The 23,062-nt window shown below is 48.9% G+C and overlaps 1 protein-coding gene and 1 pseudogene across 3 annotated transcripts; one reads left to right on the forward strand and one right to left on the reverse strand.

Moving 5' to 3' along the window:
* Positions 1-1,010: 1,010 nt before the first annotated feature.
* COX4I2 (cytochrome c oxidase subunit 4I2) lies at positions 1,011-22,729 on the reverse strand. 2 transcript variants are annotated; one of them, XM_083744789.1, is made up of 5 exons: positions 22,388-22,729; positions 15,333-15,429; positions 9,854-10,015; positions 8,165-8,296; positions 1,011-1,573 (listed from the first exon to the last, which is right to left on the reverse strand). In XM_083744789.1, the coding sequence occupies exons 2-5, from the start codon at positions 15,427-15,429 to the stop codon at positions 1,437-1,439; spliced, it is 528 nt and encodes a 175-aa protein (XP_083600915.1). In that variant the 5' UTR covers positions 22,388-22,729; the 3' UTR covers positions 1,011-1,436. The 2 variants fall into 2 exon arrangements, 1 of the variants encoding a protein (XP_083600915.1); XR_014565668.1 differs by lacking the exon at positions 1,011-1,573 and adding an exon at positions 3,605-6,523 and having other exon boundaries at positions 7,123-8,296; positions 22,388-22,489.
* On the forward strand, positions 17,356-17,841 carry LOC310847209 (elongin-C pseudogene; annotated as a pseudogene). Its single transcript has one exon. The product of its transcript is annotated as an elongin-C pseudogene (transcript).
* Positions 22,730-23,062: the final 333 nt, after the last annotated feature.

The raw sequence follows: 23,062 nt of genomic DNA on the forward strand, positions 1-23,062 counted from the left end.
GTAGGGACGCGGGTGGCGCTGTGGGTTAAACCACAGAGCTTAGGACTTGCCAATCAGAAGGTCAGCGGTTCAAATCCCCGCGACGGGGTGAGCTCCCGTTGCTCAGTCCCTGCTCCTGCCAACCTAGCAGGCGCTGTGGGTTAAACCACAGAGCCTAGGACTTGCCAATCAGAAGGTCGGCGGTTCGAATCCCCGTGACGGGGTGAGCTCCCGTTGCTTGGTCCCTGCTCCTGCCAACCTAGCAGTTCGAAAGCACGTCAAAGTGCAAATAGCTAAATAGGTACCGCTCTGGTGGGAAGGTAAACGGCGTTTCCTTGCGCTGTTCTGTTTCGCCAGAAGCAACTTTGTCATGCTGGCCACCTGACCCAGAAGCTGTACGCCGGCTCCCTCGGCCAAGAATGTGAGATGAGCGCCACAACCCCAGAGTCAGCCACAACTGGACCTAATAGTCAGGGGTCCCTTTACCTTTAAACCAACAGTAATGCACAATCGCGTACTTAGGAATGTGCAGACTTTGGAACTCTCTCCCACAAGAGGCAGCTATGGCCACGGACACCAGCCTGATTAGCTTTAGAAGAGGATTAGACAAGGAAAAGAGGCCTATTGAAGGCTACTGGCCATGGTGGTTATTCTCAGCTGGAGATAGCAGTGCTTCTGGATACCAGTTGCTGGAAACCACAGGAAAGGAAGATGTTCTTGTGCTCAAATCCTGCTTTTGGGTTTCCCACACACCTCTGGTTGGCCAGTGTGAGACCAGGATGCTGGACCTGATGGGCCATTGGCCTGATCCAGCAGACTGTTGATATGTGATCCCTGGTGCTTCCAGCGACTTGAGCTCCTAAAAGGAGCAGGGATTCCTTTTGGATCGAAAGTTGCTGGAAGCTGCAAGGACCGAGTCAGCATAAGGCAGCTTTGCATGCACTGAACGAAGGAGCCGCACGGTTGACCCCAGGTGGTTTCCCCCGCCCCCTCTTACCTATGGCTACCCGAGAGAGATGCAAACCACAGCCTGATGTACAACGTAGTGTTTTATTGCATGGAGGAAAAGAGCAAGGCTGCTTAAGAGGAGCCGCTGGAAAGGCCACGCAAAGAGGCTTGGGTCCAATCCAGTCTCGGCTCACCTGGTGACCTCGGCTGTGCTGGCAAGGGCTGCCGGGGGCTGTAGTCTAGAACAGCCAGAGGGCACCAGGTTGGCAGAGGCTGGGCCAGGTCTCTCTGCAGTGGAACAGAGACGGCTGGTGAACATGCCCGACCTCCTGCAGCTACAGGAAGGCAAAGGCACAATGGGTGGATTTGGGAAGGCTCTGGCCAAGGGGAGGTGGTGTGGCATGGGCAGTGTGGGAGGCGCCGCCCCAGCTGCCACCCTCGGGGCGGTCAATTCTGCCTTGAACGTGCAGGATCCGCAGCTGCCTCTCCCCGACTTCCGCCTCTGCGCTCTACTTCTTCCACTCGTTCTTGTCGTAGTCCCACTTGGAGGAGAAGCCGTCCACAGGGTTGATGCGCATGTCCAGCATGCGCTTGATTTGCTTGGCCTTCCACTCGTCGGTCAAGGTGTGCGGCTTCGGGGGGAAGACTGTCAAGGCAACGGGGGAAGGCCGAGTGAGGAGGGCAACAGAAAGATAATGAGCGGGTCACAGGGAAGGTTCTCCCACACTGATTAGGAGACCCTTGATGCCTCCCAAACCCTGCTCCAGGGTGGTCAAGGGGTAGAAAGACAATAAATAGTTTGTTCACTTGGGGGGTGGACAGGGGGTGGCGGTGACTGGAAGCTGTGGCCCTCCAGATATGGCTGGACTCCAACTCCCATCAGACCCAGCCAGCATGGCCAACAGTGAGGGATGATGGGACATGTAGTCCAGGAACATCTGGAGGGTCTATAGCAGCCTTTCCCAACCTGTGGGTCCCCAGATTTTGCTGAACTACAACTCCCATCACCCCTAGCTAGCAAGGCCGGAGCTCAGGGATGATGGGAGTTGTAGTCCAACAACATCTGGGGACCCACAGGTTGAGAACTGCTGGTATAGGTTCCCACCCCTGGTGTATGGTTGTTACTCCATATGCAAGACCAAAAAGTGGACGGGGGCCCAAACACACACACACAAACACACACACACCCTGTCTTGGGAATGCAGAATAGAGCACAGCAAAGTTCCTGGTTGGGCTACAGCCTTGACCACATCCCTGCTCAGATGTCAGTCCCAGAGAGTTCAAGGGTTAAGGATGTGTAGGATGGAAGCTTTAATTGGTAAGTATCCTGTAAGTACCTCTAAAACCTGCAGCTCGTGGATGCCATCTCAGCCTGTTTTAAGACAAATCCTCTTAAGACCCAGCCACACCTTAACAAAAAGCAAAGCCATTTCATCTGAGGTTTTAAAAGAAGATAGCCATCTGTCAGGGATTCTTGCAGGGGGTAGACTAGATGGCTCGTGGAGTCCCTTCCAACTCTACAATTCTGTTAGTATTTGTGCTTTGCAGGACAAGTGTTCAGGTTTAATCAACTGGCTAATGGAGCAAAATGCATGTCTGCTAAGATTTCTTTCAACACAAACAGAGCCCTTCAGCTGGATCTGGTCAAAGGCCCACCTAGTGCAGCAACATCTTTTGCAAAGCAGCTCAGGAGATGCCTGTGGGAAGGACTCGAATATCACACCCGCCTCCTCACTTCTGACTCCCAGCAAGAGGCCTGCATCTTCCAATAACGGAAGTGCATAGCTGTCATGGTTAGTAGCTCTCTCCTCCATGAATTTATCTAATCCTCTTTCAAAGCCATCCAACTTGGCCGTCACTATCAGAGTTTTAACTGCGCTGCGTGAAGTCCTTTCTTTTATCTGTCCCGCAGAATCCTAGAAGAATAGAATAAGAACAAACCCCGGGATCATCTAGTCTGACCCCTGCAATGCAGGAATATGCCGCTGTCGCATATGGGGATCGAACCTGCAACATAGGCGCTATCAGCACCACCTTCCAGCATTCAGCTCCGTGGAATGTCCCCGAGTTCTAGAGTTATCAGAGAGGGAGGAAAAAACCTTTCTCTGGGTGGCGCTGTGGGTTAAACCACTGAGCCTAGGACTTGCCAATCAGAAGGTCGGCGGTTCGAATCCCCACGATGGGGTGAGCTCCCGTCGCTAGGTCCCTGCTGCTGCCAACCTAGCAGTTCGAAAGCACCTCAAAGTGCGAGTAGATAAATAGGTACCACTCCGGCGGGAAGGGAAACGGCGTTTCCGTGCGCTGCTCTGTTTCGCCAGAAGTGGCTTAGTCATGCTGGCCACATGACCTGGAAGCTGCACGCCGGCTCCCTCGGCCAGTAAAGAGATGAGCGCCGCAACCCCAGAGTCGGCCACGACTGGACCTAATGGTCAGGGGTCCCTTTACTTTTACCTATCATGACCCCTTTCACTTGCCTTTTCTCTGAACTAAAAAGCAGGTTCCCTCCTGGGACCCAGAGGAGGGAAGAGATGCTCTTGTGCCTACAAGAATCTGGTTGGCCACTCTGAGAACAGGATGCTGAACTAGGTGGGCCACTGGCCTGGTCCAGCAACTCCTCTTACGTTCCTACAGAGGAACTGCTCCATCCATTGCCCTTCTCCAGCTCTGCAACATCCTCTTTTTTTCGTTTTGCCTGCCCTGTGAGAATCCGTGGGAAGTGATTCATCCCTTAGCTTTCCAGGTGCACTTAAAAAAAATAAAATGCAATTCTGCATCCAAGCAAACTGAATTCTGCCGGGGTGAAGTTTTCTTCTGCAACCTCCAGCACAGCATGCAGAGTGAGAAAGTGGGCGCGCTCATTTCCTCGTCCTTCGCCGCTGGGCTGTGCACACAAACTGGGCCACATCATCCCTGCGGGTTTTTTACGCACCAGGCGAGCCCCGTGAAGGGGACCAGCCCCAGAGCTGCTGTTGCTGCAAAGGCAGGCAACAGAACTGGCCTTTCTCCTCCTTTCCGAGCCCGCCACCCCCCGCCATTCCACACCCCTCACTTGGCAGATGGGCTGTTATTGCAAATCCAGGAAAACAGCTCCATGGGCATCAGACCAGTGCGAGGAAAACAGCGGCCCCTTTGTTCCTCCCCACCCTGATTTCCAGGAGCGCAGGGCTGACATGGCTGGCTGTGGGTTGTTTACTCCCCAATGGTCCAGGAACATCAGCTGTGGGCAGAGAGGCCTGGCCTGGGGAATGGCTGGGGTGCGCAGCTTGGAGAATCATGTGCTCCCTCTGCTGGAAAGCGTCTTCCAGCAGCAGGAACGCTGCAGAAACCGAAAAGCTTTTTCAGGGCTGATTTAGGCAGGTCATTTCCCAGCCGTGGGTACAAGGCTTGAAGCAGGCACCTTTCAAGTTGTTTGCTTTTGTGCCTGCGATGGCCTGGGATTCAGACTCGGATGCTGAACCTGAGGGATCCCAGCCTGCACAGGACTCCCCGCCTCCAGAACCAGCTGAGCTGGGGCTGGGGCTTGAGCCTGAAGGGTCCTCACCTGTGCTGGATCCTCAGGTGCAGGCACCAGCTGAGTCTGCTCTGGCTCCTGAGGCGATGGAGGACCCATTGCCTGCAGGTGCTCCACTCTCAGCCCCGTCAGGGGAAGCTGAGGTTGCCTCTGGGTCCAGTAACCCTCCAGCCTCTCCTGAGCTGCAGAGGCTCAGGGCAGAGAGGCAGAGGGAACTAAGTTCCCGCAGGAGGAGTGCTCGCCTCCAGGCCAGGAGAGGTGAGTCATCAGAGGATCAGGGCCACCCTATGCCTCGGGGCAGATAAAAGCCAGCCAGCCCCAGTCCCAAGTTGTGGGAGCAACATTGTTGGTTGCTAGTTCCTGCATGAACCCTGTCCTGCTTTCCTGCCTGAGCTCCTGACCCGCCCTGGCTCCCGGCTTGCATGCCTGTTCCTGACTTCACCTGACTCCCTGCCCTGCACCCTGATTCAGCTACTATGGACTGTCTCCACATTGCACCTTTGACCCCGGACCGGACTTGGACCTCGCATCTCGGGTAACCCACGGGACCAGCGCAGTGCCTAACATGGGGGCAAAGCGATCTTCTAAATGCTCAGGCCTGTCGGAGTCAGTAGTGAAGCTGAACATTGGAAGAAGTTTCACCAGACCCTCTTCTTACGTTCTTAAGAAATCACAACTCCCCACTTCCAGGCTACATTTATGGTGCATTTGCTTCTAGAAATTCCATGCAAGGAGGAGAGCTCTGGTTGTCCCGTCTCTCAAAGGATTGTGCAGAGCTGGGAATGGTTCAGAAGAGGGCAGCTCGGATTATCCGTAGAAAGGAAAGCTTGAGGCTTTTTAATTTACGCATCCACCCACTCTCTGACACACTTATATTTAAGTCGGTGGAGGCTGAATGTTCAATAGAGCAGAATGAAGCCATGAGTCTTGCCTTGGCCAGATGCACTGCTCCACTTCAAGCTGCAGAGGTTGGAACCCTGTTTTCGAATGCTCCGTTATAAATGTAAAATAATCGTAATCTGCCTGCACTTGGAAATCCAGCACATCAAGACGGGTTCCTCTGATATGCTGGTTTTCTACTGGTTTTCTTTTCCTGGTATGCTGCATTTCTGCTTGGTTCAACACCCATGAGCGTTCAGATGTATTATCCTCCGCTAGCAATCTGAAGCAGCCCAGTCTAATTGACCCACCTAATTCTGACCTCATTCTGCTTCATGTGTAGATTTGGCCTGAGTGGGGAAATGGCATTTACAGAATCACGAGCAGCGTGAACTAGGAGCGAAGGCTGCCTGCCTCAAGACCTCTTTTCCCAAGCCATTATGTCTTAGCGCAGCCTACGTCTGCAGCCGGGCAGTGGGAGCAAGACCCAGATGAAACGAAGGGGGAAGCATTGAGGCAGCCTGGAAAAATCATCCACCAATAATGGTAAAAAGAAGAAAGGGGGGGGGGAAGGATTCAAGCAGCCAAATTGGCTGGATTTCCACCGATGCCTCACCTACCGAGACAGATAAATCCAGTCTGGTTCAGACACAAAGGACGAAAGAGGTCCTGTACAAGGAATCTTTGTCTGGGAGGGGAATCTGCATAGGTGCTGCTCCAAGTTAGATGTCTACCTTGGGCTTCAATTTGGGGAGGGGCCATGTAGCTCAGCAGTAAAGATGATGCATTGCATGCCAAAGGTCCATGGTTCAATCCCTGGCATCTCACGTGGGGAAAGCCCTCTGGGGTGGAGAATTTCTGCCAGGCAGAGTAGCATCCCAGAATCAAAGATGGTAGAATTGGAAGGGACCCCCAAGTCCCTAGTCTAACCCCCTGCAATGCTAGATTCACAGGACTTATTGGCAGGCAGCCATCCAAACTCTTATTTAGAATCTCTTTAGATCATGGCCACTGGGCCCATCACCTCCTGGCAAACAGAAGGGGATGAAATGGAGGCAGTGAGAGATTTTACTTTCTTGGGCTCCATGATCACTGCAGATGGTGACAGCAGTCACGAAATTAAAAAAGGCTGCTTCTTGGGAGAAAAGCAATGACAAACCTAGGCAGCATCTTAAAAAGCAGAGACATCACCTTGCCAACAAAGGTCTGTATACAGATAGGTAGCCGTGTTGGTCTGCCATAGTCAAAACAAAAAAAATTCCTTCCAGTAGCACCTTAAAGACCAACTAAGTTAGTTCTTGGTATGAGCTTTCATGTGCATGCACACTTCTTCAGATACACTGAAACAGAAGTTTCCAGACCCTTCTATATAGTGAGAAGGTGGGGAGGGGTATTACTCAGAAGGGTGGTGGGAATGGGTGATTGGCAGATAGCTGTGATGAGCCTGTTGACGACTCTTAACGACTGCAATAGGTCTTACAGGAAAAAGCAAGGGGTGAGAAGGTGAAAAATGGCTTTGTCATGTATAATGAGATAAGAATCCAAGGTCTTTGTTCAGACCAGGTGTCTCCATGGTTTTAAGTTTGGTGATAAGTTGCAATTCAGCAGCTTCTCTTTCCAGTCTATTTCTGAAATTCCTTTGTAGTAAAACAGCTACTTTGAGATCTTGTATAGAATGTCCTGGGAGATTGAAGTGTTCTCCTACTGGTTTCTCTGTCTTGTGATTCCTGATGTCCGATTTATGTCCGTTTATTCTTTAGCGTAAGGTCTGGCCTGTTTGTCCAATATAGAGAGCTGAAGGACACTGTTGGTCTGTATAGTCAAAGCTATGGTTTTCCCAGTAGTAATGTATGGAAGTGAGATCTGGACCATAAAGAAGCTGATCGTTGAAGAATTGATGCTTTTGAATTCTGGTGCTGGAGGAGACTCTTGAGAGTCCCATGGACCGCAAAAAGATCAAACCTCTCCATTCTGAAGGAAATCAGCCCTGAGTGCTCACTGGAAGGACAGATCCTGAAGCTGAGGCTCCAAGACTTTGGCCACCTCATGAGAAGAGAAGACTCCCTGGAAAAGACCCTGATGTTGTGAAAGATGGAGGGCACAAGGAGAAGGGGACGACAGAGGACGAGATGGTGGGACAGTGTTCTGGAAGCTACCAGCATGAGTTTGACCAAACTGCAGGAGGCAGTGGAAGACAGGAGTGCCTGGCGTGCTCTGGTCCAGGGGGTCACAGAGAGTCCAACACGACTAAACGACTCAACAACAACAACAAAGAGTCCAGCACCTTCCGAGTTAGGCTATTTTTACACAGGAACACAGCCAGCTAGCTTATACTGAGCCTGCCATTGTTCCAGTGCTCAGTGCTGTCTACTCTGGCTGGCAGCAGCTCGGCAGCATTTCAGGCAGGGGCGTTCGCAGCCCTATCCAGAGATGTTGGGGGTTAAACCTGGGACCTTTGGCCTGCAAGGCAGATGCTCAAACTATGACCCTTCCCTGTGAGAGTGGCTTCCAGCCCTCTTGGATAGATGAGCCCATGATTTGGCTCAGTATATGGTGGCTTTGGAAACAACCCCCCCCCCCTTGAATTCAAAGTACTTCCCCCAGCACAGGTGAGGCTCTGTGCTTTCAGCAGTTGTGCGTAGGAGCAAAATTCCACAGGTGAAGCCACCATCTGGCCCAGCAATGTGGCTGTTGGAGGAGGCAGCACCGGTTGTATTTCTGCCTGCCTTGGAAGACTCACAGATGCCCAGGAAAGGGTGGGAGCTCTGTAAACACCACTGGGATTCTCATCCACACCACAGCCACCCCCTCCTCCTCCTCTTCTTCCTCCTCTTCCCACTTCCATACCATGGACCCGTTGCCACCAGACAATCAATCCCGTGAAGCCGATGAAGAAGAAAATTCCTCCAAGGACCGTCTTCCACTCGCTAGAGGGCCTGTTCATCTCTGCATAGCTCTGGTGAAACTTGAGCCGGTACACTGCAAGGCAAGCGCAGCAGGGTCAGGATCCATGCCACCCGCCTCCCCTGCTCAGGCTCTCTGTGCCGTCACTTGCCTGTCCCTCCAGATGATTGGCAGGGGTGCCCCGGCTGTTCCCTCTCTCCCATGCAGGTGTGATGGGCAGCCAAAGATGGCAGCTCCAGGCAGGAGCGGAACAGAAAATTCAGAAGTGCAGGGTCCCCTTCGTGAACATCACAGCCATGCCCCCTTCTAAGATGATGTAACAATCCTACCATTATACAATACGGTGGTACCTTGGGTTACAAACCCCTCAGGTTACAGAACACTTCGGGTTACAAACTCTGCTAACCTGGAAGTAGTACCTCGGGTTACAAACTTTGTCCCAGGATGAGAATGGAAATTGTGCACCGGTGGCACCGCAGCAGCGGGAGGCCCCATTAGTGAAAGTGTGCCTCAGGTTAAGATCAGTTTCAGGTTAAGAACAGACCTCCGGAACGAATTAAGTTTGTAACCCGAGGTACCCGAGGAAATAAGAATTAAGAGATGCAGTGCAAGAATTGAATCAGATGTCTAAGTGATGCCTTCCAGCTAGATTTGCTGTTTTCTGCAAATGATTTGGAGTGCTCTGATATTTTGGAGCGCCTTAAGGTGTGTTTTCCCTGAAGTTACATTTATACATAATAGAACTTGTCCTCCATTTTCTAGAAAATGAATTGCCTTGTCTTTTCAGTGTTCCTAAATGCTTAGCTTTGGAGCAGACAGAACAACAACTCCTTGGTGTCCTTCCTGCAAACCTTCTCTAGAGTAACCCCAGGAGCCCATCCTCAGTGGCCGACTCACCTCCTTTCCCTCTGATTGGCTCTGAGTAATATCTCAGGGTGAGAAAACTTATTCTCACTGGCTTCAAAGCTCTCCTTTCACACTGATGAAAATTCTTCAGCACTTTGGAGCACATGCTCTCCAAATTTTTGTTTGCAATTTTTGCTCACTCGCATATTTTTGTGAGCAATTGCTCCAGATAAGATGCATTTTTTGTATGTTAACTTTCATTAATGCGCTCACTTTCCCCCTTATGGATGCACTTTTATACATGTGGCATGGCTGGAGAATATAGGGGGCACCCATCTGTCTCGAGAGACAATGGAGTGTGCCTCTGAGGGTGAAGTCAAACCGCTGCATAAGCAACAATGGAGTGACCTCCCTGAGGTCTGAAGGTCCTGGGCTGCCCAAACCACAAGACCAACCCCTCTTGGCCTTGCTGAAGTGGTCCAAAGGAAAGCAGAGCAATACCTTTGGAGAATTGCATTGCAAAATTCAGGTAAGTGTTGCATTGCAAAATTCAGGCAAGTGTGAATTTCTGAAGGTGGCCGTATTTCCCTTTATGGCAGAAAATGTGATTCAGCTTTAAATGGGAGTTAAATTACTCCCACATCCCCAAAAGCTGGCAACTTAGGGTGCAGCCTTATCTTGTCTGTCTAGTGTGGCTTGACCCTACAGAGGCTGCCCACAAAACATCGTCTTGGTTCCTCCAGCCCAGCAGGTCATCCCTGGATGGGCCAGTCTGTTGCTACGTACGGGCCACTTTCTCCTCGTTGCTCAGCTGCTTCCAGGATCCTTTCTCTTTCTCCTTGAGGGCCTTCTGCGAAGTGTCCAGCTCCTTGCAGAAGGGGATGTCCGGGAGCGGGTAGCTGCGCTTGTCATAATACATAGGCACCGAGAGATCTTCTTGGGCCGCAACTAGGGAGAAAGAGGAACAGCAGAGCAGAACCTGAGCATGGCTAGGGCACATCCCCACACCAGCCATGAGGGTGGCCACTTATACATCCATCCCCTCCAAGCTAAAAAGTTGTCACTTTTGCATTAAAATTGCATACACTAATTATAGGGATGCAGGTGATGCTGTGGTCTAAACCGCTGAGCCTCTTGGGCTTGCTGATCAGAAGGTCGGCGGTTCAAAACCCCGTGACGGAGTGAGCTCCCGTTGCTCTGTCCCAGCTCCTGCCAACCTAGCAGTTTGAAAGGTACCCCTGTAGCGGGAAGGTAAATGGCATTTCCGTGTGCTCTGGTTTCCGTCACGGTGTCTCATTGCACCAGAAGCTGTTTAGTCATGCTGGCCACACGACCCAGAAAGCTTTCTGTGGACAAACGCTGGCTCCCTTGGCCTGAAAGCGAGATGAGAGCTGCAACCCCAGAGTCGCCTTTGACTGGACTTAACCATCCAGGGGTCCTTTACCTATACCATTTTTTACACTAATTATATTGGCACCACTGAATTTTTAAAAATACTAAAAATTTAAAATGTTTTTCATTTCATTTCACTTTTAATTTGTGCACTGCCTATCATTTAAATAGTACAATATGTCTCACCATAGAATCACAAAATTGTAGAGATGGATGGGTCCCAGGGATCATCTAGTCCAACCCCCTGCAATGCAGGAAACTCAGCTAATAGCAGGGGAGGCTGGGACCAGGTGACTCATCAACCTGCCCAGTCAGCTGTTCAAGTGCTGCAAACTCTGGGTAGGCAACCCCTGTAAGAGCCCTGCAGGTCCCCCTTCTCAGGGGTCTTTATCTTGAAACCGCAATTGTATTGGGCATTGCTTTCACATAGGGGAGAGCTTCAAACAACATAGAATCATAGAATCATAGAGTTGGAAGAGACCACAAGGGCCACATACTTGCTTAGATAAGCCAAGCCAGATATTAGGAAGCTGAGGCAATTTTAATCTGTTTTAGTATTTTAACTTTTGTATGGTTGTAATTTTTTCCTGCGTTATGCATTTGTAAACTGATTTGAGGGTTGTTGTTGTTGTTTTTATAAAACCAATCGGTCGGTGTATAAAGTTTCTGAAACAAAATAAACAAAGAACCCAATTGATTTATATTGTGTTTTTACAGCTCCATTTCTTATGTATTTTTTTTTTTATACTGCAATTTTAATTCTGTGGAACGCAAATTGCAATACAGCAGTGTGCAATATATATGTAAGAAATAAAAGAAGCAATAAAGATTACGACTGAAAAGCCTGCTGCATCTAGCCTGGCACATTATGATTGCTACAACGAGCAGAAAAATCAAGACCCTCAGACACTTTCAAGTGGTCTGTGGGAGCTTCTGAAATAGAGGATCTGTACTCTTGACCAGTGGCGGAGGAACCCTCTCCGGCACCTGGAGTGGGGCGAACCGCCCAGTGATGCACGCATGACGTCTGTACAGACTGTGCATGTGTGGCATCCCGTACGGAGTGCATATGTGCAATGACCGTATGGGCTGCCGCGCATGCGCACTCCGTACGCAATGCGGCACATGAGCACTCCGTATGAGCTGCCACTTGCACAGCGACTGTACGGGCTGTTGCACAAGCAGCATCCTCTATGATGTGTGCATGTGCAGCATCCTGTATGGATTGCACATGTGCGGCATCCTGTACGGTCACTGTGCAAGAAGCAGCCCATACGGACGCCCGTGCAAGCGGCGCCCATACAGACTGTGTGCACCCTCGGCTGCTCTACAGCTGGGGGGAGGCAGGGGCCATCTTGCCAACCCCCCCAGAGTGGCACCCGGGGTGGACCGCCCCCCCACCCCCACTTCGTATGCCCCTGTTCTTGACGCCCCTTCAAATTAGAGGCTTGTAAAGCAGGCAACATGGCCAAGCTAGGGACCACCAGCCCCTCTGCAGCTGACTCTGTCTGAGGATTGAACTGGGTTTTATGCAACTTTGAGCCACGTGGTGTGTGTGTGTGTGTGTGTGTGTGTGTGTGAGAGAGAGAGAGAGAGAGAGAGAGAGAGAGAGGTGTTTTGCCCTTTTCCCTTGTGCCAAACCATCCCTCCAGATGTTTTGCACCATCATCTCCGAGGAGCACATCCCACGGTCAAGGTAACCATTTTCTCTGATAAAATGAAACTCAGGGAGGCTTGTAGAAACCCAAGCAAGCCAAATATTACCGTGAAATAAACAGCAGTAAAAACAGCATCGTAGACGTCATCAAAACACAATCCCTACGGCGACAGCAGGCTCAAAACAGGATTGCTTTTAAGCCTTGTATTCTTCTGAGCCTGGAGTTAAACTGCTCAGAGGGGATTCTACATTCCCTGTAGGAGAATTCTGTCCATATCACAGGCCATCTGATGGGTGACGCTTAGCCTGTCTGTGGTAGAGATCAATCTATAGGGGAATAGCTCTGTGCTCAACTGCTCCTCATAAGGCTTGGTTGCCAAAACCTTCTTGGTTGCCCTCCTCTGCACACCTTCCAGCTTGTCAACCTCCTTCTTAGATTGTGATGCCCAGAACTGGACACAGTATTCCAGTATTCCAGACAGTGTGGTCTGACCAAGGTAGAATAGAGTAGGGCTATTAAAAAAAGGCTGCTTCTTGGGAGAAAAGCAATGGCAAACCTAGACAGCATCTTAAAAAGCAGAGACATCATCTTGCCAACAAAGGTCCGTATAGTTCAAGCTATGGTTTTCCTAGTAGTGCTGTATGGAAGTGACAGCTGGACCATAAAGAAGGCTGATCGCCAAAGAATGGATGCTTTTGAATTCTGGTGCTGGAGGAGACTCTTGAGAGTCCCATGGACTGCAAGAAGATCAAACCGATCCATTCTGAGGGAAATCAGCCCTGAGTGCTCACTGGAAGCTGAGGCCCCAAGTCTTTTGCCACCTCATGAGAAGAGAAGACTCCCTGGAAAAGACCCTGATGTTGGGAAAGATAGAGGGCACAAGGAGAAGGGGACGACAGAGGACGAGATGGTTGGACAGTGTTATCGAAGCTACCAATATGAATTTGACAAAATTCAGGGAGGCAGTGGGAGGCCGGAGTGCCTGGCGTGCTCTGGTCCAGGGGGTCACGAAGAGTCGGACATGACTAAACAACAAAATGACTTCCCTTGATCTGGACACTTGACCACTGTAGATGCAGCCTAGAATATCATTCACTTTATTTGCTGTTGCATCACGCTGTAGACTCATGTTAAGCTTTTGGTCTACTAAGATCTCTAGATCCTTTTCACCTGTACCACTAAACCAGACGTCCCCCAGCCTCTATTTGTGCATCTGATTATTCCTGCAGAACCTTGCAATTCAAACTACTGATAAGCCATTGTCGGATGACTAGTATTCTAGTGTATTTTTAACTCAACAAACATACCGCCTCGGGTTTGAAATCAGCATTTACTACTGCTGAGTAAATAAATATAACAAGAGCCAGAAGCTACACGTTCAGCCTTCCGCAATATGTAATGATTTGGGGGGGGGGGGCTCAGCAGAGATCCTTTTTATGGAAACTGGGGTGTCAAAAGCACGTCCCTAATTTTGTTTGCAAAATGCTAGTGAGTTATATGTGCTGCTTGTGGGGAGGTTTTTTTTTGGGGGGGGGGGTTTGCTGCTGCATTTTCAGTGTTTTATCTGTTGTCTTTGAAGTTCTTCCAAATATATTATTACCAGTGTAGTTTGCTTCCTTAATTATACTGTGTCAATGCAATGTTACTGTTTTCGCCATTACAGCGATTAGCTCTCAAGTGCAAGTTGTAAGGAGGGAAGATCAATTGAGGCTGACTCCCTCTTTTCCGCCTCCTTTTCTGGGTTCAACAAACTGCAAAGGTTTTGTAACTGGGTCACGCTGGGACTCTTAATTCTTCATAGAATTGTAGAGTTGGAAGAGACCCCCCAAGGGCATCTAGTGCAACCCCCTCCCATGCAGGGATCTCAGCTGAAGCATCCATGGACGATGACCATCCAATCTCTGCTTAGAAACCTCCAACGAAAAGGACCACTATCATGTTGCCACCCTCTGGACCTCTCATGGAGGAGGCACACAAAGAACGGCCTCAGATGATGATCTCAGGGTCTGAGTAGGTTCATAACTTAGAATAATAATAATAATAATAATAATAATAATAATAATAATAATAATTTGTTATTTATACCCCACCCACTCTGGGCGGCTTCCAACAAAATATTAAAATACAGTAATGCATCAAACATTAAAAGCTTCCCTAAACAGGGCTGCCTGCAGATGTCTTCTAAAGGTCTGCTAGTTGTTGTTCTCTTTGACATCTGGTGGGAGGGCGTTCCACAGGGCAGGTGCCACTACTGAGAAGGCCCTCTGCCTGGTTCCCTGTAACTTGGCTGATCGCAGCGAGGGAACCGCCAGAAGGCCCTTGGAGCTGGACCTCAGTGTCCGGGCAGAACGATTTGGGCAGGTCCCTGGGGATCCAGCCCCCTCATTCAACCCCATGCAATGCAGGAATATGCAGCTGTCTCCTATGGGGATCAAAAGGGATGTCGTTTTGTGGTTTGCCTCAGCCGCCAAAATATCCCTGGTCGGCCCTGGGTAGGATCCACATTCTAGAAAGAGCAACGGGAGCTTGCTCCATCGCAGGGATTCAAACCACCAACCTTCTGATCAGCAAGCCCAAGAGGCTCAGTGGTTTAGACCACAGCGCCACCTGCATCCCTACTAACAACACCCAGGACTGGGCAACACACTTAAGGTAAAGGGACCGCTGACCATTAGGTCCAGTCATGGCCGACTCTGGGGTTGTGGCGCTCATTTCGCTTTATTGGCCGAGGGAGCCGGCGTACAGCTTCCAGGTCATGTGGCCAGCATGACTAAGCCGCTTCTGGCAAACCAGAGCAGCGCACGGAAACGCCGTTTACCTTCCTGCCGGAGTGGTACCTATTTATCTTCTTGCACTTTGTGCTTTCAAACTGCTAGTGGGCAGGAGCAGGGACCGAACAACGGGAGCTCGCCCCGTCGCGGGGATCGGCAAGTCCTAGGCTCTGTGGTGTAACCCACAGCTCCACCCACATCCTTACCTGCACCTTAAAAAGCAGGCCACATCTTCCCCGTACATCTAAAGCAACACGACGCCACTTTCAACAGTCTTGGCTTCCCCCAGGGAATCATAGGAACTGAAGTTTGTTCTGGGTGCGGAGAGCTGTTAGGATGCCTCTAGAGAACGCAAGCCATCCCCCCCCCCCGCCCCAGTTAGAAGGGGACCACTCGCCCCAAAGGACAACGGGAGCAAGAGATGACAGCAGGAGCATCACATACCATGCCCGCCATGCCCATGGGCTGCTCGGACACCAGCAGCAGCCAGGACCCTTCTTCCGGTCAGGAGGCTCACCCGCAAGGACAGCAGCGACAGCATCTGCAGGGCCAAGGGATTTTATTACAGTAAAAAACAGTGTGAGAAACCAAAGAAAAGGGGGGAGGGGAGTTGAAATATGATGTGGAAGGATTCAAAATTATGTTTTGTGAGTAAAACTTGCAAAAATGTACAAAACATGTCAGAAGTGTTGGAAATGTAAAGAAATAGATGGTACATTTTTTCATATGTGGTGGGAATGTAAGAAAGTGAAAAGCTTCTGGGAGATGAAATACAATGAATTGAAAAAAATGTTGAAATATACATTTGTTAAGAAACCAGAGGCTTTTCTCTTAGGAATTGTTGGCAATGAAATAAATAGAAGGGACCATAAAATTTTCCAATATGCAGTAACAGCGGCAAGAATATTACTGGCTCAGAAATGGAAACAAGAACAATTACCAACGTTGTAGGAATGGAGAACGAAGCTGATGGACTATGCAGAACTTGATAAACTGACTGGGAAGATTAGATATCAACGAGATCAAAAATTCATCGAGGACTGGGGAAAATTAACAGAATACTAGGAATGTATAAGTGATAACGAAATAACGTTAGTGGCATTTAGAGAAGCTCTGTAATAAAATAAGAAATATTGTAAAAAAGCAAAATATAAGAGGGGGGGTAGGTATAAAGGCAATATCAAAATTTGGAAATGTGTATTTAAAGAAATAAAATTTCAAATGATTGGCAGAGAAGCCGAAGGAAGTCAAAAATCGAGAAGTTTAACAGAAATTTTAATTCTGTTGTATGATTGTATGGAAAAATTAATAAAATATATATTTTTTTTTTAAAAAAACAAATTTATGTTTTGTGTTTGTTGTAAAATGAAAAGCATAAATAATTTTTAATAATAACAATAACAACAACAACAATAATAATAATATTTATTTATACCCTGCCCTCCTCAGCCAAGACCAGGCTCAGGGCAGCTGACACCAGATACAAAAACAATTGATTGAAATACAACTTAAAAATAAGATTAAAATGCAACATTAAATTGCAGCCTCATTTCAGTAGGAACTCAAATCAAAAACTTTTGGGGGGATGAAAACGTCAAGTCTTCACCAAGGCCTTTAAAAAAAAAAGGAGTTTATTACTTATTGATTTATCATATTTTTATCCCACCCTTTTCTCGCTCAAGGTGGTGTACATAAGTCAGTGACCAGAGCAATAATCACAGAATCACACGATTTTAGGGTGGGAAGGGAACACCAAGGGTCATCTAGCCCAACCCCTAGCAATGCATCCAGCTGAGATTCCTGCATTGCAGCGGGTTGGACTAGATGGCCCTCGGGTCCCTTTCAACTCTACGATTGTATAATTCTATGATTTTTTACATTCTTATCCCACCTTTCCCTCCAAGGAGCTGAAGATGGTCACGGGGTGCTCCCTTTTCCATTTTATCTTCACGACAACCCTGTGAGGTAGTTGAGGCTGAGAGACACACACATGAACGCACCCCAGTGCACATTAAATCTATGTTCTGAAGAAATATCTGGAGGGTTTCGGCCGGGGGGGGGGTTGTCCCGGCCAGAACCCTCCAGATATTTCTTCAGTTACTTGGCTATTACGTACTGAGTTGAAGTTACTTGGCTATTATGTACTGAGTTGAATAGGATCCAAAATGCAGCAGTCTGATTGGTCCAAGAACAATAGGATTCAGAATGCAGCAGTCTGATTGGTCCTAGAACAATGCAGCAGTCTGATTGGTCTGCAGGAGCCACCCAATCCAGCTCCAGGTGGAAGTGCATCCACAACCTGATTGGCCTACAGGAGAATTCCGGAATTAGCCAATCACGTGCAGCCCATTGTGTAAATAATGTATATAAAGCAGATACTTTGGGGGAACATTCATTCCTCCACACCACTATGAGCTGAATAAAGAGCATGAAATCCACTCTCAACTCTGAGTATATTTCATCGGCGAATATCTTTCAGGCGTTGGCAGGGCAGAGATATTATTGCAAAGGCTCCAGGGGCAAAGAACCAACCATCTGATAAGAAGGGATGGATGGAGAAAAGAAGACGTATGGGGGCTGTGAAGGCCCTGGTGCTATGTATGTGAAATTGATATCCTCGGGTGGCCATGAGTTCATAGTTAAAAGAGAGCCTGCACTCACATCGGGAACAATAAAAGCTATGTTGAGTGGTCCAGGACAATTTGCCGAAAATGAAACAAATGAAGTGAATTTCAGAGAGATTCCTTCCCCACATCCTTCCCAAAGTATGCATGTATTTCACCTACAAGGTTCGCTACACTAACAGCTCTACAGAGATCCCTGAATTTCCAATTGCACCTGAAATTGCACTGGAACCTCTGGTGGCCGCAAACCTCTTAGATTGTTAAAGTAAATTATAATAAAAATGTACACCTTTTTTCCTCCCAATATTTAATGCATGTAGTTCAGGTAGTAACTTTTTCATATGGCAATATTCTGTATGTTTGGTTAAGAAGTGTAATGGTCACTGCAGAGGCTATTGCTCACAAGTGATTTTGCATAGGAATCATTCATGCTCTGATTTTGTTTGGCTGCTTACATAAGTAACAGACTTCTTACCAACCGACAAATAAACATGCTAATTTAGTGGGGGGAAGGAAAAAAAATATCTGGAAAGGACTGGTAACCGTGTCGTCTGGATACGGTTCATACTCCAAAACTTTTCAGAGCAAGGACAGGACAGCAAAGCCGAACCTCCATATTCAGGGGATCTCTACCACTGGTGACCAGATGCTGGGAATAAATAGCAAGAGAGAAGAAGCCTTTTGCTCCTCTTGTGAGCTTTCTGGCGGCGGCTGGGCTCGGAATGCGGGGCAAGGTGGACTTTCCGGGAATTGCACTTTTTACGCTCCAAAGTCCAGCGCTTTGTGACACAGGACCTGGGGGCCCAGGGACATGTGTGGGAAATCGGCCAAGCGGAGCACTCGTGTGGGGTGCGCATCATGCCCTGGACAGCGGGACACCCTTCCGACACCCTCCAAGACCTGCCACATGGCAGAAGAAGCTGCTTTCCTAGTGGCCGAGTAGAAAGAGGGTTGTTGTGAATAGAAAGACATAAGAAAGAGGCTCTGTTGGATTAGCCCAATAGCCTGTCTTGGCTAGAATCTTGTTCTCACAGGGACTAGCCAAGTGTATCTGAAGAAGTGTGCATGCACACGAAAGCTCATACCAAGAACTAACTTAGTTGGTCTTTAAGGTGCTACTGGAAGGAATTTTTTTATTTTGTTTTGACTATGGCAGACCAACACGGCTACCTATCTGTAACTAGCCAAGTGTTTCACAATTTAAAGTACTCGTCTTTACATCCTTAATATATCAAGGACTTCCCTTCCTTTCTTTCCTCAGTTCATTTTACATATCACAACTCCCTGCATATTTTACAGAAACTATACCATTCAATATTCCGTTATTGCATCCATCCCCGCTTCCTGGACCATTACCTTCCAAAGCAACTACTCTATTCCGAACTTAAAAATGGGAAGCATAATGCTGGTGGTCAACAAAAGAGGTTGAAAGACTGTCTCAAGGCAAATCTTTAGAAATGTAGTATAAACACCGACAACTGGGAAACACTAGTCTGCGAGCGCTCCAGTTGGAGAACAGCCTTTGCCAAAGGTGTCACGGGCTTTGAAGACACTTGAACTCAGGACGCAAGGGAGAAACGTGCTAAGAGGAAGGCACGCTTGGCAAACCTTCAACATGATCAACTCCTGCCCGGAAACCAATGTCCCCACTGCGGAAGGATGTGTAGGTCCAGAATTGGCCTCCACAGTCACTTACGGACTCATTGTTAAAACCGTGTTTATGGAAGACAATCTTACTCGGCTACGAGGGATCGCCAAAGAAGAAGAAGATTGCATCCATCATAACTTATTTATCTCAATGCTGCCAGTTTTCATCTGTACACAGTTATTTCCCATATATTCAATAAATATTTTCCAATCTTCTCTAAGCGTACGGTATGTTCTTTTTGTTCTCTTATTCTATATGTTAAGTCTGCAAGCTGCGCATATTCTGTCAGCTTAAGTTGCCACTCTTCTTTGGCTGGTACCTCGCTCGTTTTCCATTTTGGGGCTAACAAACCACGGGCTGCAGTAGTGATGATGATGATAATGATGATATTTATAATAATATTTATTATTTATTATTTATACCCCACCCATATGAGTGGCATACATAATAACCTTTTTTGACGCCTGGGAATTTCAGTCTGAGTTATCCCCAATAAAACAGACTCTGGGTTTTTTTGGAAAGCACTTTTACACATTTTTTTTTCAATTCATTATGGATCATTTCCCAATACTCTCTTACCCTTTTACAAGTCCACCCCATAGGAAAGAGCGTTCCTTCAACCTCTTTGCATCTCCAGCACTTATACAGAGGTTACGTACACTTCAGGTTACAGACTCCACTAACCCAGAAATATTACCTCGGGTTAAGAACTTTGCTTCAGGATGAGAACAGAAATCGTGCTCCAGCAGTGTGGCAGCAGCGGGAGGCCCCATTAGCTAAAGTGGAGCTTCAGGTTAAGAACAGTTTCAGGTTAAGAACGGACCTCCAGAACGAAATAAGTTCTTAACCCGAGGTACCACTGTATGTACCGTAGTTTCCCACAACTGGTATTCAGAAGAATTGCTGCCTCCAACTGTGGAGCAGAGCAGAGCTGTCATGGCTAGGAGACTTAGACAGCCCTCTCCATTAATTTTCTAATATTTACGAGCCTCATTCGATCAGGCGACCTTAACCTATCCAGGGCTATGTGCACACCAAGCCTTCAAAGCACATTTAAAGCACATTGCCACTCCATCATCATCATCATCACAATAAATTGTTATTAATATTTATTAAATTTCTTCATCGCTTTTTTGCCACGGCAGCTCCAAGCGACTTACAATTTTTCATGCGTACATTAAAACCAGCCTTAACAAATCTAAAAGGCAAAATCTTTTCTGTTTTTATGAACAACATTCAGAGCCGTCTTTAGCATATGCCCCGCTGGGGTGCAAAGATCTACCCAGCGTCCCGAAATTTAGTTAATTTCGCGTGCCTGGCACCATTGAGAATGACAAGCGCCGCTGTTGTGAATGACAAGCACCGGCGCATCTTTGGTAAATGAGCGCACAAAATCAAAAGTCAGTTAGTGAAACAGTAGGTATACATTTCGTTAATACCTACGTATTTTGTTTTTCTAGCTTGATCAAAATTATAACAGGTAGATAGTTAAGAGCTTAGGAGGCTTCAGCAGCGGGCACCTGGCGCCCCCCAGAATTCAGCGCCCAGGTGCCCGGAACCCATTTCACCCCCGGGTAAAGATGGCCCTGATAACATTATAACATCCCAAGCCAAAGACAAAAAAGGGTTCGTTTTGCCTGGTGCCTAAAGATATGTAATGATGGCAGCAGGTGAACTTTTCTGGAGAGAGCATTCCACAAGCAGGCAGCCACCACTGAAAAGGCCCTGTTCTCGTGTCGCCCAACCTCTGGACCTCCTAAGAATCCTTGGAACTATACTTCACCCCTTAAAGGTAAAGGGACCCCTGACTGTTAGGTCCAGTCACGGACGACTCTGGGGTTGCGGCGCTCATCTCACTTTATCGGCCGAGGGAGCTGGCGTACAGCTTCCGGGCCATGTGGCCAGCATGACTAAGCCGCTTCTGGTGAACTAAAGCAGCGCACGGAAATGGCGTTTACCTTCCCGCCAGAGCAGTACCTATTTATGTACTTGCACTTTGATGTGCTTTCGAACTGCTAGGTTGGCAGGAGCAGGGACCGAGCAATGGGAGCTCACCCCATTGCGGGGATTCGAACCACTGACCTTCTGATCGGCAAGCCCTGGGCTCTGTGGTTTAACCCACAATGCACCCCTTACAGAGCTCCAATTCCCAGCCTCTTTTACAAACTAAAGTTCCCAGGATCCTTGGGGGAAAGTCACATGCTTTTGTGCAGCCCTGGATAGGTCAAGCATCCCTAATCCTGCAAGTCACATCACAGCCCTCTTTGCACCCAGCTTCTGTCGACGCCTGGAGGGTGACAGCTGCCCAAGATACATGTCCTGTCTCCAAAATCAGACCGGCAGAGGGTGGGTGGAAAGGAGAGAGGGTGGCAGAATAAATGGTCCACTCAATGGCAGCTTCCTTGGTGCCAGAGGCCTAGAGATCTGGCTATTCTAAACACCTGAAGCCGCCTTTCTCTGGCCACACCTGCAGTAGCTTGGCCAGCAGGAGTGAATATGGCCTGGCACACACATCACGGCCGTCCAGCGTCCCAGCAGCCCCTGGTCCTGGCCGGCAGCCACCAGAGAAGGTGGCCGCTGAGGAGGACCCGTCCTGTCTGACCTCTAGACGCGGAGAAAGGCACCCAAGGCAGAGAGAGGGTTCAGGGTGGCCCTGGCACTGGGCAACAGAAACCCCAAATCTCTTGCTGGGCACTGTGGAAGAGACTTTCTTCCAGACAGTTTTTAAAGCAGGGATAGGATCCATCTGTTTGACATTTCGGGAATCCAAACGGAAATTTGTGGGGGGCACAAGAAGGGGAGTTGCCCTGGCATTGTCGGAGGAGGAGAATGGAAGCCAAGCTTTGCCTTGTAACGCCAAACTCTTACAAAGTTACTTTGTTCCTGAAGAAATTCTGGCCTCCTCCATTCACGGCCTGGAGGAGAGCAAAGAAAGTTTCCAAGGCGAAAGGAAACAAGAGAAGCAGAAGGGAAAATGTGTCGTGGGAGCGCAGTGCCCAAACCTTGGGCCCGGCGGGCAGAAATCTGGGGCAGAGGAGGCATTGAGGGGGCAAATCTGCCTCCCCAGAGTCGGATGGCAAGCGGACTTTCCCGTTATGTGCCGGGGAGCCGAGCAGGAAGGCAGTTCTCCCAGCCTAGTGGTTCAGAGGTGCCAGCACCTACCTAGCCTAGCCAGGCCGTTGTGCCCCTGGTAGAGCTTGGAGGAGGGCGAGAGGAAGGGTACTCACCGTGGGACAAGCAAGGAGCTGGAGCGGACGCGGTGGGAAATGGAGGCAACAGGCTTTCTCCAAGTGCAACTGCCGGGAGGCTGGCAAGCAGCCAAGGCACAAAACAGCTGCCAAAGACTCTTATTATAGAACAGACCCCGGAGCAGGCAGGCAGGCAGATGGAGGGATGTACCAGGCCACTGCCTGGCTGGCTGGCCGGCCCCCTCCCCTCTGCAGCCCCCTGGCTCCAGGAGAGGAGGAGGACAACAAGGGGGGCTTCTCATCTGCAGACACCACCCCCCAGTATAGAGAATTTGCAAGGGCGGCCAGTTAGGAGGAGCAAGGAGAGCAGAAACCAGGACTTGGACAGCGGCCAGAGGCCGGCCAGTCACCCCCCACCCCTTCCTGTACACAAACACCGCTGTACACTCCAAGCTAAGAGTCCTTGCAGCATTTGGAGAAGGAGGGGGAGAGCTGGAGAGAGGTTTTTTTCCCCCAGGCTCCATTTCCAAGAGCTGCACTCCCCCTGCTGCTGCCTTGGGATGAGGCGTCATCACTGGTTTTTAACTGTGTCGTGAAATTTAAAAAATTAAGGTCTTCTCTAAAAGAGAAATGTTCATAACTGCATATATAAACCACATGTCTGAAACCCCACAGGAAAACAGCCCTGAAACCATTTTGACTTCCAAACTGACC

Source organism: Podarcis gaigeae, assembly GCF_964106915.1.
Source record: "Podarcis gaigeae genome assembly, chromosome: 6".
In the NCBI taxonomy this organism is placed as follows: domain Eukaryota; kingdom Metazoa; phylum Chordata; class Lepidosauria; order Squamata; family Lacertidae; genus Podarcis; species Podarcis gaigeae.

Excerpts from the sequence above, each read along its gene's own strand:
- COX4I2 (XM_083744789.1), bottom strand. The coding sequence starts at position 15,429 with ATGCTGTCGCTGCTGTCCTTGCGGGTGAGCCTCCTGACCGGAAGAAGG. Across the intron at positions 8,297-9,853 it reads CAACGAGGAGAAAGTGGCCC|TGTACCGGCTCAAGTTTCAC; the intron begins GTACGTAGCAAC and ends CTTGCCTTGCAG. Across the intron at positions 1,574-8,164 it reads CTGGTGGCAACGGGTCCATG|TCTTCCCCCCGAAGCCGCAC; the intron begins GTATGGAAGTGG and ends TTGCCTTGACAG.